Below are 14,090 nucleotides of genomic sequence, written 5' to 3'. Positions count from 1 at the left end.
TCCCAGAAGATACAGGTGGATTTGTCTCCTGCTCTAACCCATGCCTTCATCTTCCATTGTTTCATGGTGTTTGCCTCCAACCTAATGAGAAGGAAAGCCTTGCCAATGAACTGAGGCAACATCTCAAGCAGCCAAACCCCCTTCTACTTCCCCTTGCCAAGTATCATAACCCATAGAGGCAGACTCCGGATGCCAAAGGTGTGTTTTGCCAAGGAACTGGGTCCTTGGCTTGTCCAAGAAGCTCCAGCCAGGCACCTGAGCAGTCTGTCACTGGGACTGCATGGACCCACGAGGAAGCAGCAGTTTTCAGAAGTACTTTAGATCAAGGATGTCAAAGGTTCCTTCCAGCCATTTTCCAGAGCAGAGCATGGGTCCTATAGAGGATTACTCTACACACACACAACCAACTGGAGGAGGAAGGGGAGGATTAGCCCTTGTGAAATACCAGAAGCAATGACCAGAGGGGATCTTGTGCAGTTCACCACATGCAGCAGACAGAACTCAGCAGGGACTTCCCTGGTGGGAGACATTTTGAGCAAAGCAGAACAGTCTTATTGACCATCTATGTGCAACTGTTCCTTGAAAAGCTGCAAGTGAAACAGCTAAAAACCAGATGAGCACAGGGAAAGAAGCATGAGGGACATTTTAGAAAGGCATCAAACCCCCAAGGTTAGAGCACTGAAGGCATTCCCACACGCTTAACTTGTTTCACTAGAACTGAGGAAAAACATCTGTAGGAGGAAAAAAGCTTCTTAAAGTTTCCCATGCCAAGGGTTCAGCTCCCAACGAGTGTCACTTTGCAGGGAGCCTCCTCCGCTTCGCAGCGCAGCCAGGACGGGGGGACCCCCACGAGCGGCTGGGGGGGCCCTGAGCTCCATGGAGCAGCTCAAAGAAAAGCATCAGGACATGGGTCACTAAAGGATTTCTAAACCATCGTATGCTTCAGTTTCCAGCTTTATCTAGTTATGAGACTTCAGAGATTTGAACTGGAAGAAAGTGAACTGAGCTTGAGACAAGAAGATCACAGTAGTTCAGAACAGGGACTGTTCAAATAAAACTCTTCAAATCACCTTTAGAGACTGCTTTCCATTGATACGACTGTTCACCTCCACCACCTTTGCCATGAGATGTGGGACTGAAATCCTGCTTGAAAGAGGCTGAACCCCAACCATTCATGCATAGATCATGGTGTTCAGAGGGGGGGAGTAGGTAGAAGCTCTTGAGGCACCATGACTTCTGCTTTCCCAGGCAGGTACAAACAGGTTAAGATCCAGAAGAGGCTGGACAGGGACCACATGTGGTCTGAAGGGGAGAGAAAAGAGGATCCTGCGGAATTCAGATTTTCAGCAGAAAAACTAAGCAGTTTCTGCCAAAACCTCCAATGTGTTTTAACTTTTTTCTTGGTCTTCCAAGGCCAAAGAAAAGCTCTCCATAGGAAAGTAGCCCCCTTCCTTGTGATAACTGTACGTATGTGAGCCCAAAGAGTACACAAAGACCTCTGCAGAGGTGAGCAGAGAGAAGGGCCACTGCAAGGTCCCAGCTGCAGCACTGGTAAACACATCACATCGAGAGATCTCCTACAGATCCAGCACCAAACCCTCGAATCCAGAAATTCACACGCTTGGGACTTTTAAGAAGTAACAATGGGTTAATTATTGACTCACCAAAGCTATTTTTAAACAGCTGCTGTGACAGAGAAGAACTGCAGAAGCTGTTACAGCATCAGCTCCCCTGGACTGATGGTCCCACTCAATCCCCACCATGCGATCTGGACCATCGGCTGGCTTACAAAGTCCTCAGAAGAAAGAGAAAAACATGCTGAATTCCCCAGCATTTGAATCACATAAGCGTTTGCCAAGAATGGGCCTCCCTCGTTACAGTTTCATAATTCTTCAATCCTTTCAGACTAACTCAGACACCATTTGGGTAATAATTAACCATTCCCAGCGCCTGCTCAGTTGAGCTCTGCGTGTTCAAGCTTGGCATACAAGGCCTTCAAAATTAACAGCATTGCAAAGTTTATTTCTGTTAATTATGCTATTTTGGAAGGAGAAGAGGAAGGAAAGCAATTTCCAGAGACTAGCGAGGGTTTTCTTCTCACCCTTCCCCCCCAGCATCCGTCGGGAGAAGACACTTCACACTCATCGTATATCTTCCCCAGAAACGGGTTGTGGTTTCAATTCTGTGTCCCCAAAGCGAACACAGCGGCGTGTCAGATATCCCTGCTGCTACGGGAGGAGGCACAGTACACAAAGCCCTTCAGACGATGGCGTTGAACCGCAGCTGGGGTTTCAGTTAGCTCCCCAGAGCAGCTCGTACCGCCTGCCTGTAAAGCCTCATGTCCCACATGCCATCCCAATGCAGGGCACCACACCCAGACTCAGACCAGTGCTGAGATAGAGAGCATCATCCAGCTTAAAACATAAAACCCAAGCTGGCAGATGATAGAAGGCATGGGTGTCAGATGGAAGAGACAGCCAGGGACAAGGTGCAGAAGTTTCTCCCTCTGAAACCCACAGCCAGGCTGCAAAAGATGCTTTGGGCACTCTTCCCTTTCTCTCCCATCCATGTTTTCTCCCATTGCGCACGCTCTTCCCTGTGATGCCAGACGGGAGGGCATGCTCTGGGGGCAGAGCCAGGCTGTGCCCTCCTGCCACTGCAACCGAGCGACATGGTGACACAGCCCCCACTGTCCTCCAACACTGCGGTCACGCAAGCAGGACACTGAAAATGTTTTGTGGCCATTTCATTTGGTTCCGGCCCCATCACGGGTCCCTGGCACAGAGGCACTGGGGACTGAGCAAGCGCCCATGTCTCATGCACCACAATCACATACTACATAGCAGTGGCAACAGGCAACCCCATCCTGGCCGTACTGAGAAGCAGGCGACAGGTCAGAGATGCTCTCAATTTATTATTTGAAAAAAAATAAACCAATAAAGACATTTCTGGGAGCCTTTTATATGGACGGAATAATCCCGTTTCCTCTTTCCCCCGTGTCACAGATTGATGTCCGCTCTCTACAGGAACTGTGGAGGACTCAGTCCCATCACATACATCACAGGGCCATCGGCTTGTCACCCAGCTCAAATGGGCAGCTGGAGGGTGCTGAGGTTGCCTGCACCCACAGGGCTGTCACACACCAGGGAGCCACGGAGGGAAGGAGCTGGGAAGCACCAACACGCAGATGAGGAACCTCTGAGCAAACACTTGGCAGCAGTTGTAACGCAATGGAGAAACCATTAGCTCCAAGGAGCCTTTATTGGGACCACAGGCTCAGAGCGGGATGGGGAGATGCCACTGGTCCATGGGCCCTGGCAGCAGACAGTCTGGCATCCCCAAGACCAGTTCCCACTGCCAGTGCTAACCCCCTCCCGCAGATGCAATCATGCCGAACACAATCCCACAAACAGCATCCAGATGTCATTTGGGAGGCTAAATAATAGTTCTTGATCTTCTGACAATAGTGCCCAGAAGGATTTGGAAAACTGACAAAAAGCTTTGAAGTTTTATGTAATGTGCTAGGACTTCTACAGTGACAGCTCCATCATCTCTGTCCCACCCAGCTAAGGCGCTGAGCACCCTTCCCACACCCAGAAGTGCTGCCGCGTAAATACGAGCCCAAAACTTGCAGAGGTCTTGTGCTGTGCGTTCAGGAATCGGAAAGCTTGGTGCTGCTCTGGTGCTTATCTTGGTCTCGCTGGTCTAGAAGTTACGCTGAAGTTACCCAAGGAAGACCGCACTTAGGACATTTCCTCTGTTTCCTGATCCAGGCTGAAAAAACTCTGGGAAAAATTATTCCCAGAAAACATTGGTAGCTATAAGCCTGGCCCAACAGCAAACAGAAAGCAAGAGGCAGGAAGAACAGCAGAGCAGCACTTCTCAAAACTAGAGAGTAGCTGATGGGGTTTATTTTTCAACCGAGCTTCCTAAGGAAACGTGGGAGCGAGCCACCCTGTCTGTCCCTCCCCACAATTTTTGAACCATTTATTTGATTTTAGCAAAACCTGTGTGAGGATGAGCAATGTTGAAAGGCATTTCACAGGGTCTGGCATGCCATCTCACACGCCCCTTGCTGTCCCTGTGCAGGAAAAGGCTGTAGCAGAAACAAAACACATATTTAATAAGAAGCCTCCACAAATGGGATGCACGTTACCTCCCAGAGCTCCCTCATGCACACACCAGGTTTCATCTTGCTTCTCACAGGTTTGTTTTCAGCTTTGTCCCCCAAACCCTGCATCCCCCCGAGCCGGGGCCGGAGGGCGGCTGCGAGAGTCACATTTCCCCAAGAAATTCCGGGAAAGTCACTCCTGCTTTTAACGAGAAGATTTTTTTTTTTCTTTTTCTGCTGACTTCCATAGCCAAGCTAATAAAAATGGAAAGCAATAAGAAATTCCAGCAGAAGAGAGGTGTGGGGGAGGAGGAAAGGGAAGACACCGCTCATTTGAACCTATCCTAAATAGAAGATGATAGTTAGCCACGTATATCCCAGAAAGAATAGCAACAGTATATGCAATTATTGGGAATGCACACTTTAAGAGCATTTGCCAAAAATGCCTGCTTTTATTAAAAAGGAATGGTTTCACAAAGGCCCAACTGTAAGAAAGGTTGTAATTTGCCCAAATAAAACTTAATTTGATCCATGAAATAGCTGTGGTTTATTGTGTAATATATGTGCTATGTGTTTTAATTTAATAGAATCCAATATAATTGTAAGCCAGTTGAGTTTCAGAGCAATTTTGGGTTGTTCCCACAGTGTATATAGTACAGATGCTACTTTGTGCATCGCACCAGCACATACATAAATCAGGAATATAGAAAGGATTATCCACAAAGCAGCAAGCAATGCTTCATCACACACCAAACGGAAAATAAGACCTTTGAGGAAAGCAAAAGAAGTTATTTACAGGAAATAACTCTGGATGCTCCACAGTTAACTACTGCATCTCAGACTCCTGGACCCAGTCTTGGGGTGCCGGTACTGGGACAGCGGCTGCAGGGACCAGCCCTGGGGTGCCACCCAGCACCAAGCGATGCTGCGGACCCCGTTGCAATGCCACATCACCCCCAGCACACCTCCCTTCCTGGGGGCTTGCCAGATTCAGCAACCTAGTCCACCTCAAGCGAGGGGAAATGGAGATGAATCTTTATTTTTGCTTTCTAGGAAAGTTGTGGTCCACGTTGGCCTTCCGTCAGACCAGATCCATGTTCACCCACGAGGCAGCTCCTGCTCCCAAACAGCTCAGACAAGGGACAGGAGGGACACGATGGGGTGAAGGCACCAGGATCTCTCTCGCCTCCCCGCACAGCTCCACAGCCACCCCACACCCAGTTTCTCGGAAAACTGAGCTTAAAAACTAGCCAGGGCAACCAGGTAGCAGCAGACTCACCACCAGCCCCACTCACCAAATTCAACAGCTCAAAACCCAAGGCAACACATGGCGCCAGCAGCAGTTTTGCAGAGCCCACAGCCCCATCCCTGCAGCTGGCTCCCTCCGCAGGGCCATTTACCTGGGTGAGACATTGGATTTTTGGTCCTGGCATTTGTCAGAAAAAAAAAACAAACCCAAACCAACCAAACAAAAAACCCCCCAAAACAACCACCCCACCACTCTAGCTCCTGAGGCTCATTTCACACCCCTCAGAGGCACCAGGAGATCAGCAGCTCCGATCACGCAGCTGCCTCATCCTCTGAGCCAGGACCACGCCGTGTCCTGGGAAGCTGTTACAGCTCTTCCTCCACTTCAATCCCACCCGCTGGCTTGAAGCTACACACAGCCACACCACCAGAGCGGGCAGAAGGCCTGAGCCCACAGGACCCATTGAAGTTTTGGGAAGTGCAGGTACATGTACCAGCACCTCAGCAACTCTGCTGCTCTGTTAAAACATTAATTCGCATCCCAAAGAGCTGGAGATGTTCCATTACTTACAAAGGCTATCAAAGTCAAGCAGCATCACACCCCGAGACAAACCTCCAGCTCCTTCCTCCGCACCAACAGTGATGTTTTTCTTTTTCCTTGCTAGCCCATGCATGCGGGACAATATTCAGCTTTTAATTATACGTTGAACAAGTGCCCCGCATTTTTACTATGGAAATAAAATCCTGAAAAGAAGGATTATAGTCTAAAGACTGACAGACCCTGTAGAACTGAGGCAAAACCTGTGCCGCAAAGGGATCTTAGCCTCTCTTTTTAACAGGAGCCAAATGTGGTTCCTTTAAGCATTCATTTCTTTTCTATTCTGCCTAGTAAAAGGTAGTTCTAGTTCTCAGTCACTGTAGCAACAAATATCAAGGACAGGGATGATGAATGTCTTCTTGCAGCCTCTGGGACCTACCAGCAGCAACTGGCTGCTTCTCATCAGCCTATTGCACAGACAGTTTTAAAATGCAGTATTTCTCAAATTAAGAGGATCTTATCAAATAAACACGCTCCACAAATCAAAGCCCATAAGGACCTGGGTCCAATACTAGGAGAATTACTAATTCAGGACTCCCACTTGAGCAGACTGTGGGTATATTTGGCACAGGGAAGCCAGAAACAGACTGTGCAGCCTTCAACCTCCTGGTTGCACCCATAACACCATGGGGAACCAGCTGATGCCTCTGTCAGTGCTTTGGCACTCACAGATAAAGGCATCCAGCGAGTTTCACTGCCTGAGTAACACCTTAGAATATCTCTGTGTCCCACCACCTCTGCAGATGAGCCATAAAGCGGCCAGGGTGAGTCAGACCATTCATCTCGGGCTCTCCTGCAGGATCAAGATCTTACTCCTCGTTGACAAGGAAATTTGAGGGCTGTGGTCTGGGGAAACTCCACCTGAGAAGGAGTCACTGCCTTGGAGGGGTGAGACTCACCAGCTTCACAGCAGCTGAGGAACAAAACCCATGCAACACCCCTATCCTCTCCATACAAAACCATAACCTCTCTATACAAATAATTGATGAGTTGGAGCAAACTCCAAGGTCAGTGCACTGCTGAAGCCCTTCAGCACAGATGGAAAGGTGGGTTTGCTCAGGGATTTGCTGCCCCTGCACCTCCTCTGACCATGCAGGGCTAGGGGGTGCTACAGGGATGCTGCCATGCTAGTGAGTAGTGGCACACCCACCTCCTTCAGCTCAGAGTTTGACCCCCTGTGGCAGCACGATGGGTGTCCCAGCACTACTACAGGGGAAAATAGCACTTCCCTGCTGCGCTGCCCAACACATCCCTCCAAAAAAGCACTCGGTAATAACGCAGCCACATGGGTGACCCAACAACCTTCCCACAACAAAGCTAAACCTGCTCCAGCTCAAAAGCAATCACACAAAGCCCTGCAGCACCCCAGTATCGGGGCATCCAGAGCAGCCCAAGAGCTTGGTCCAAGCACAGCCCAGGTGGAAACACCCCAGCACCCTTCCACCTTCATTCTGCTTTCATTTTTGCCCTTAATATGGTGTAACTCCACATAGACCTTACTGGAATGAGAGTAGAGAACATGCCACTTACCTCTGGTGTTGGAAGACCACAACTATTCCAGGAAGGAGGAACCACACATGGAAGACCCCAGGAGGCTGGGCAAAAGGAAAGGGGTTGTGGCCATCCTGTTTTTATAGGGCTGAGGCAGATGAGCAAACACCAGCAGCTGTGGGTGCGGGCACATGAAACCCATTGGGTCGTTAGCAAAACCCAACGATGCCCAGCTGCTCCTGCAAACCCTGGCAGGGAAATAATTGTTCTTGCCCTGCGGTAAGTGCTCTCCATCCACAGGCACCCAAAGGCTGCTCCAAGTGCCAACTTACAGACACCCAACAGCTCCCGGGTTCAAACCTAGTGCGGGGGATCGCACGGGCAAGGCTTCAGGTGAGCTTCGTGAGGGTCCAGTGTGGATTTCAATAGCTTGGAAGTTTGAAAGCTTCTTTAAAGGGTCCTAAACTTGAATGATTACAGCAAGATATTAAAGGGAAGAAATGGGACAGAAAAGAATACTTGATGTCTTATTTCATTGCCTCACCATAAAATCCTTTTTTATTCCCTTTAAAGCCTTGCTGTCAACTGAAATAAAACTCCAGATTTATTCCTGGGGAAGCGTGTGAGTAATAAAAAAAGAAAAATTAAGCACAATCAGTGGATTGCACAAGGGAAACCCCAAAGTTAACCCTCATATTTCAACCCACAAAAATCTCTTTGCTGATGCAAACTGTTTGCATTTGCAAATGCAAAGAGTTAAGTTAGGGAAAGTCAACGGCACGTGAACGACAGCTTCCGTGGGCACTGGGACGAGGTCTTTTGTGGGCGGTACAAAAGCAAACAGCAATGCCCATTCTTGGTGCTATTTTGTCCAAAATATGGAAGAAGCCAGTGGAAAGTGGAACATGACGGCACTGCTGCATCTGTGTGTGCACATGAGGAGGAGGAGAGGGAGGAAGGCAGCAGCCAGCTCGGGGCGCGAATGCAAAGCCTTCTGGGGGGTGGTGGGAAATGCTGGGGAAGAGGAGAAGAGAAAAGGGAACAGGGAGAAGCAACTCAGCTTTTGGCTGGTTCTTCCCAGTTAAAATGAGGACGGTATTAACAAAAATCTCTTTAAAAACACCCAAACCATAAAAACAGCCTTTTGACTGACTGCGTGAAAGTGATACAGTGAGTGATGTAGGTGGTATGGCAGGACACACCAAATCTAAGCCAAAGGGGATAAAAAAAACCCTGCAAAGCTCTTGAAAGCTGGCTTTAAACGATAGTGACATGTTTTGACACCGTTCCCTGACAACAATGGCCGTAACACAAACAAAAATCCATGATGTCAAGTATTAATACTGATGCTGCGTGAACTCAACCAATGTGGTCCCAATTAAATATCAAGTATGGTTATAATTTGAAAAATGACTGCGGAAACGTCATTGCGACATTCCCTGCTCGGGTCTCTCCCCGACGTCCAGCCCGGGCCTGTGCGTTTCCCTGGTGGGATGCGGTCCCCACCTTCCCCACCCTTGCTGGTGAATGCTGTAGAAACACCAAATCCAGTTGCCACAATGCACGACCCTGATGTGCATCAGGAGGGCTTTTTAATAGTAAGTTTATGTCCTATTTTACTCTCTCTCTGAGTTTTGAGCTATTGAGGAGGTCTCATTGCATATTTTCTCTGCAAATATGAGGGCTACAAAAACATCCTCTGTAACACTGAAAGCTGAGGTGCTTCTGCAGTCACCGGACTCCAGACGCTGAGACTTTATGAAAATCAAATGTACGGGGATTTGTAATACAACTCTAAGACTTGGCAACGCTACTCACTGGCAATAAATAACCGTACTAACCAAGCGAAGCCAGACAATGTCCAACCTGCCCATGCAAGCGCGTGGGTGCTACAGTGCTGACAGCAACGAAGCTCACGCAGAAGTCAGCGAAGTGCCTGATTTTATCCAGGATTTCCAGAGAGAGTAAATCAGCCGAGACAAGCTCATTTCACCAGGACTTCTTCTGGCTGCAACTGCTCCTCAGAGCAAATGGATTCTTCCCAAACGATTCTGTATCAGTTTATTGCCTGGATGACAGACTGGGAGATCTACAGGACAAATCTGCACACAACTCATCTCTGCCTTATTTCAAGCTACGGGAGAGGCTCCCAAAATTCAGGCCACGCTATGGTGTCTCCAACTGAGGATCCACCCCACCATGAGTTGTCCAAAACCACCATTTGTTTCTCAATCATCAAACACATCCGGGAGCTACCGGACTCACAGACAACCCCTGTGCAGGGCTGGTAATGCAAACTGGTCCTACTGGGTAGCTTGTAGGGCCACGATCTATTCTGCTCTTCCCACCAGCACCGATACCCATTGATTTGCGCTGATAACCATTAACTTGCACAAACACGAACATGCACGCTCATCTTCATGATGTCTCCATCATGTTTTGTGTCATCAGAGAGATCACAGAGCCCTGAGCAAGAACAGCTACGGGAGATTTTCCTCTCACCTTCTCCGTTCGCTCCCTGGCTCTCAAACTGTCCTCATTTACCCTCCTCCTGGAGACAACTGCAGCCTTCCAGCAACTCACTTGTTGTTTTTCGAAGGATCGTGGCCGAGATGGGAGACAGCAGGCAGCCCTCTGGAAACCCCCCCTGACTGCAGAGCACCCGAGCAGACACTGCTGCGGACTTCGGTTGGGGGGGTGGAGACAATTAAACACCCCCCCCTATAATGCGAATACTTTATTATCAATGAGTGACTGGTATTAGCTTTTTGTCTGGGTATTAATAATATTTCAAAAAACCATACATCAAAATTAGGGCTTTCTCCTATTTTTGCTGTATAATTTTTCTTTTTTAAAAAAATCTGTATTGAAAGAATTATATAAGCCAAAGTGCATTTTCTGTTTTTTTGTCCATATACACATTGCACCATACATAAATAATTACATTGTAAAAATGACTCCATAATTACAAGTATAATATATATTTTCATATAATATATAAAACTTTATATTAAATCTAGGTAGATGATATTTGGGATAGTCTGTGTCTTTTTTCTCTTTTTCCTTTCGTCAGAGGCTGACCGTTATCGATTGTTACTGAGTAAGATCTCCAGCCAACAAGGACACGATGTGATAAACTGTCTTGAGTAACATGGCCCCCAGCCTTTGGCGAAGCTAATCCGCACGCTGTTCGGGTCGTAAGGCCCGTCCGCGTAATCCAGATCGGCCGTGTGCTGCAAGAGGCAGGACTTCTCGTAGTCAAACACCTTGATGGAATAGCCCGGCATCACCTTGCGCACTATCAAAGTCCTACAGTTGGGGATGTCCAGTGTCGGGGAGTTGACGAAGATGGGATGCTCGCTGCGGTTGTAAGCCCACACACCGTCCGGTTCTTTGCTAAGTAAAATCCCGTAGCCGATTTTACTTCGAGTCCTTCTCACAGTCTCGCTCCTGTTTTCCAGGTTTAGCTGTCCGAGGCAGAAGCCGTTTCCTTGAGGTAGGTCATAAAATATACTGACAGACTGTTCGTACACTGTGTAGAGGCGGCCGACGCGCGTCCGGTGCTCCCAATAGGCCACGTTACACCAATGGCTCCTCTTCACGGCATCGGGCGACGTACTGGCATCTGTGGGGGAAAGCAGAGGAAGAGTCAGGGTTTGCTGTGACCGCCTGGGAAAAGACAGGTATGGAGGGTAAGCAAATGGCTCCCCCCACCCATCGGCTTTGCTCATGTGGGAACTGAACTCGTGTTCAACCGAAAACCATCTCTAACCCAAAGACCATCTCCAACCCAAAGACCACCCCCACCCAAAGCCTATCTTCAATTATGTCAAATGCCACCAAGAAAGAAGTCTCAAGCAAAGGCTGGTGACCCAACGGGCCACCCACCAGCTCCCACGGAGCTCAACACCTCTTTCTCTGTCTAATTTGATGTCCAATCCTGCATCCAGCAGCCGGGACCCTCTGTACTCAAGATATGCGCATTTCTACCACCAAGAGCTGGCATGGATACTGTACCACTGCAACTCAGCCACCCCTGAGCTTGGTGGGTCCCCAGGCTCCTCCAGCCTTGCTGTAGTGGTGTACCCCCATTTTCAAAGGCCAGCTTGTGTTGAGCTGAAACACAGGGGATGTCCATGAAGTGCATGGATGACTGACACGAGTTATCTCTGCTATGCAATATTCTTTGACAGTGATGCTGATGTTCCCACAGGGAACAGGAACTCTGAGGAGGCATTTCATGCCAAGGGGGAATAGCTGCTATGAACTATACATGTCCTCCTACAAAGCCATTGGAATTCTCTCCAGAACAATGAGAAATGTCTCTTCTTTCTAGGAATTATATTCAAGGAAGACAGGAGGGACACAGATTGCCAGAAATCTGTTTAATTTATGATGCCTCCAGAATTTATGATGCCTCCAGAAGGAAGATGGGAACTCTCAGCCATAAAAGAGCCCCAAAGAGGGCAAATTAACCTCTTGCTGAATATCACTCCTGCTCCTACCACACCAGTTAAAAGAAATCCACTCTGGGATTTCAAGCAGGGAGCTCTGCTTCGAGCCAGCCCTGCTCCGTGCCCGGCATTAAGCTCCCTGACAATATATCACGCGCCCACGGCCTGCTGACCCCTCTGCCTTCGTGCCATCATGTCCGATTAACTCGCACGCAGGGTGATGCCATTATTTTGCTTCAGAGACCCTATTGACGCACCGGATTTCAAGTGCAGCCCTACAGCCCCGTTTCTTTTCAGGCTCAAATTACCCCGGAGGGGAATGGGCTCTCCTCCCCATTAGCAATCTTTGAATTAAGCGGCTTTGTTAGAGTTTAACTTGAGTTGTAACTATACAAATTTAAGAGGAGGGAGATGGGGGGGTAATTGGGCAAGCAGGGAGGCAGCGGGGCCAGCAAGATGCCCTTTGCTGTGAGCAATGCTTATCATCTTGCACTGACCCCTTCACCCATCACAGGTCTAAACCACCCCCAAAATGCCAGATTGGCCCCTTCCTTCCCCATCATCTGTTTAAATAATTTTTATGACCCAGCACAGCCGCCAGCAGCCCCTTTTCAGTTTGACGTGCATTTTATCCAGATCTAGGAAGGAAAACCCACAGCAATCAGACATTTCAACCCCACTAGGAAAAGAAACACCATTTCTGTGCACTTATGGCAGTCCTCCATGGAGGAGCGAGCCAACAGCTTCATGCCCCCTAATACTGGAGGTGATGTCCCGGGCCTCCTAAAGGCATGGGAAAAGCCCTGCTGAACACAAATGGGCAAGATTCGCCCCTTAAATTCAGAGTTAGTGACTCTGCACAGCAGGAAAATGGGTGAAGACCGCTGGTCAGAGCAACAGCAGCATCCTGGAGCTGGGTGAGGCAAACTTGGGTTTTTTTCCCCCCAAGGACCAGGTCCTGTCCCCCAGCCACAGCCCTTGTGGCAGGGTGGGACACTCCACCACGGCCCAGTGGCACCGATGGGTCTTTGTGCCTCTGTGCTTCTGAGCCATCCTCAGTGGAAACCACTCAGAGTCACTCTGTAATAACCTCATCCTAATGCTGCACTCTGCTAACAGCAAAAATCAGCAAAACCAAAGGCTTTTCCCCATTCTTACTCTTTGGCCAGTAACTGTATTTCCTTTGCCATCTCAAACGATCCTCCTGCGTCCGGACCGCCAGGAGTTAAAGAAACAACCCAGCTTGCTCTGAAAGGGTAATGACTTCATTGGCAAGAACATGATGCATATGTTGTACCCAAGTACATCATTAAATACTGACGACTGGACTTGACTCTTCCTGAAGTATCTCATGATGCCTTGCCAAGTACCAGCCATGCGAACACTAAGTTTTAGGGAAGGAAGAGAAGATTCAAACGTAATTCTGGGTTACAAACCCCCCCAGCTGCCGAGTGCCAACATGATGCACTAAGATCTCCACCAAGAATGGAAACTTTGGCGAAATTGGTGATAAAAAGCTTCAGAACCTCTTTGCAGTATTTCTGCAGCAGTTGCAAAAATGATGTTAACTAAGTTTATGTCATTAACACACAGCTGACCCAAACAGTCTTATCTAATTGAACGTTACTGAAGCAAGACCATCCTTAGCTACGTCTGTACGACCCCCTCAAATCAACAACTTGGCATGGATGACAATGGTTTGACCTTCTCTGATAACATCCCTTGGTCTACCACCGTGCAGACTGCCGGCACATTTTGCTCTTTAAAATGCACTATGGCACATAATTCCTTATTTTTTTTTAAGAGGTGAAACAAGATGTAGTTCATAAATGATGAAAGCGGCACAACAGCAGAAAGAAGAGGTACTGAGCCACTGAGCTTCATCTGCAGGTACATCTTCCACAGCGTCCAGTTTCCAGTCATCTTTCCCCTAGGACATCATATAGTTGAGATGCCCACAGTGCCTTTCCAAAACCCTTCTTAAATTTTGCTGTTGTCCCACTCAAGTGATGCTGGGGGGGTACAGACAAGCTCACAGCTTTTCATCTGCCCACCCGGAGGCTGCTAGCAATTACCGAGCTCTGCATCTGTTTAACCTCCCAACCTCCACAAAGCCCTGCATGCCCATTAGCTAAGTTGGTTTTGTTATTACATTTTTTAGAAACTACTACTCAGCCCCTGAATTTCC

The 14,090-nt window shown here is 48.4% G+C and overlaps 1 protein-coding gene across 1 annotated transcript in view; it reads right to left on the bottom strand.

Annotated features, from left to right (window-relative positions):
- Positions 1–10,338: 10,338 nt before the first annotated feature.
- Positions 10,339–14,090, bottom strand: part of SMAD6 (SMAD family member 6) — a 44,046-nt gene continuing 40,294 nt past the window's right edge. Inside the window, 1 exon segment of the mRNA XM_082321363.1 lies at positions 10,339–11,073. Within this exon segment, the coding sequence (XP_082177489.1) occupies positions 10,532–11,073 (542 nt within the window). The 3' untranslated portion in view covers positions 10,339–10,531.

This window comes from Platalea leucorodia (assembly GCF_965183815.1).
Source record: "Platalea leucorodia genome assembly, chromosome: 9".
NCBI lineage: Eukaryota > Metazoa > Chordata > Aves > Pelecaniformes > Threskiornithidae > Platalea > Platalea leucorodia.
The sequence above is the reverse complement of the archived record's forward strand: the minus strand, read 5'-3'. Positions and strand labels throughout refer to the sequence as shown.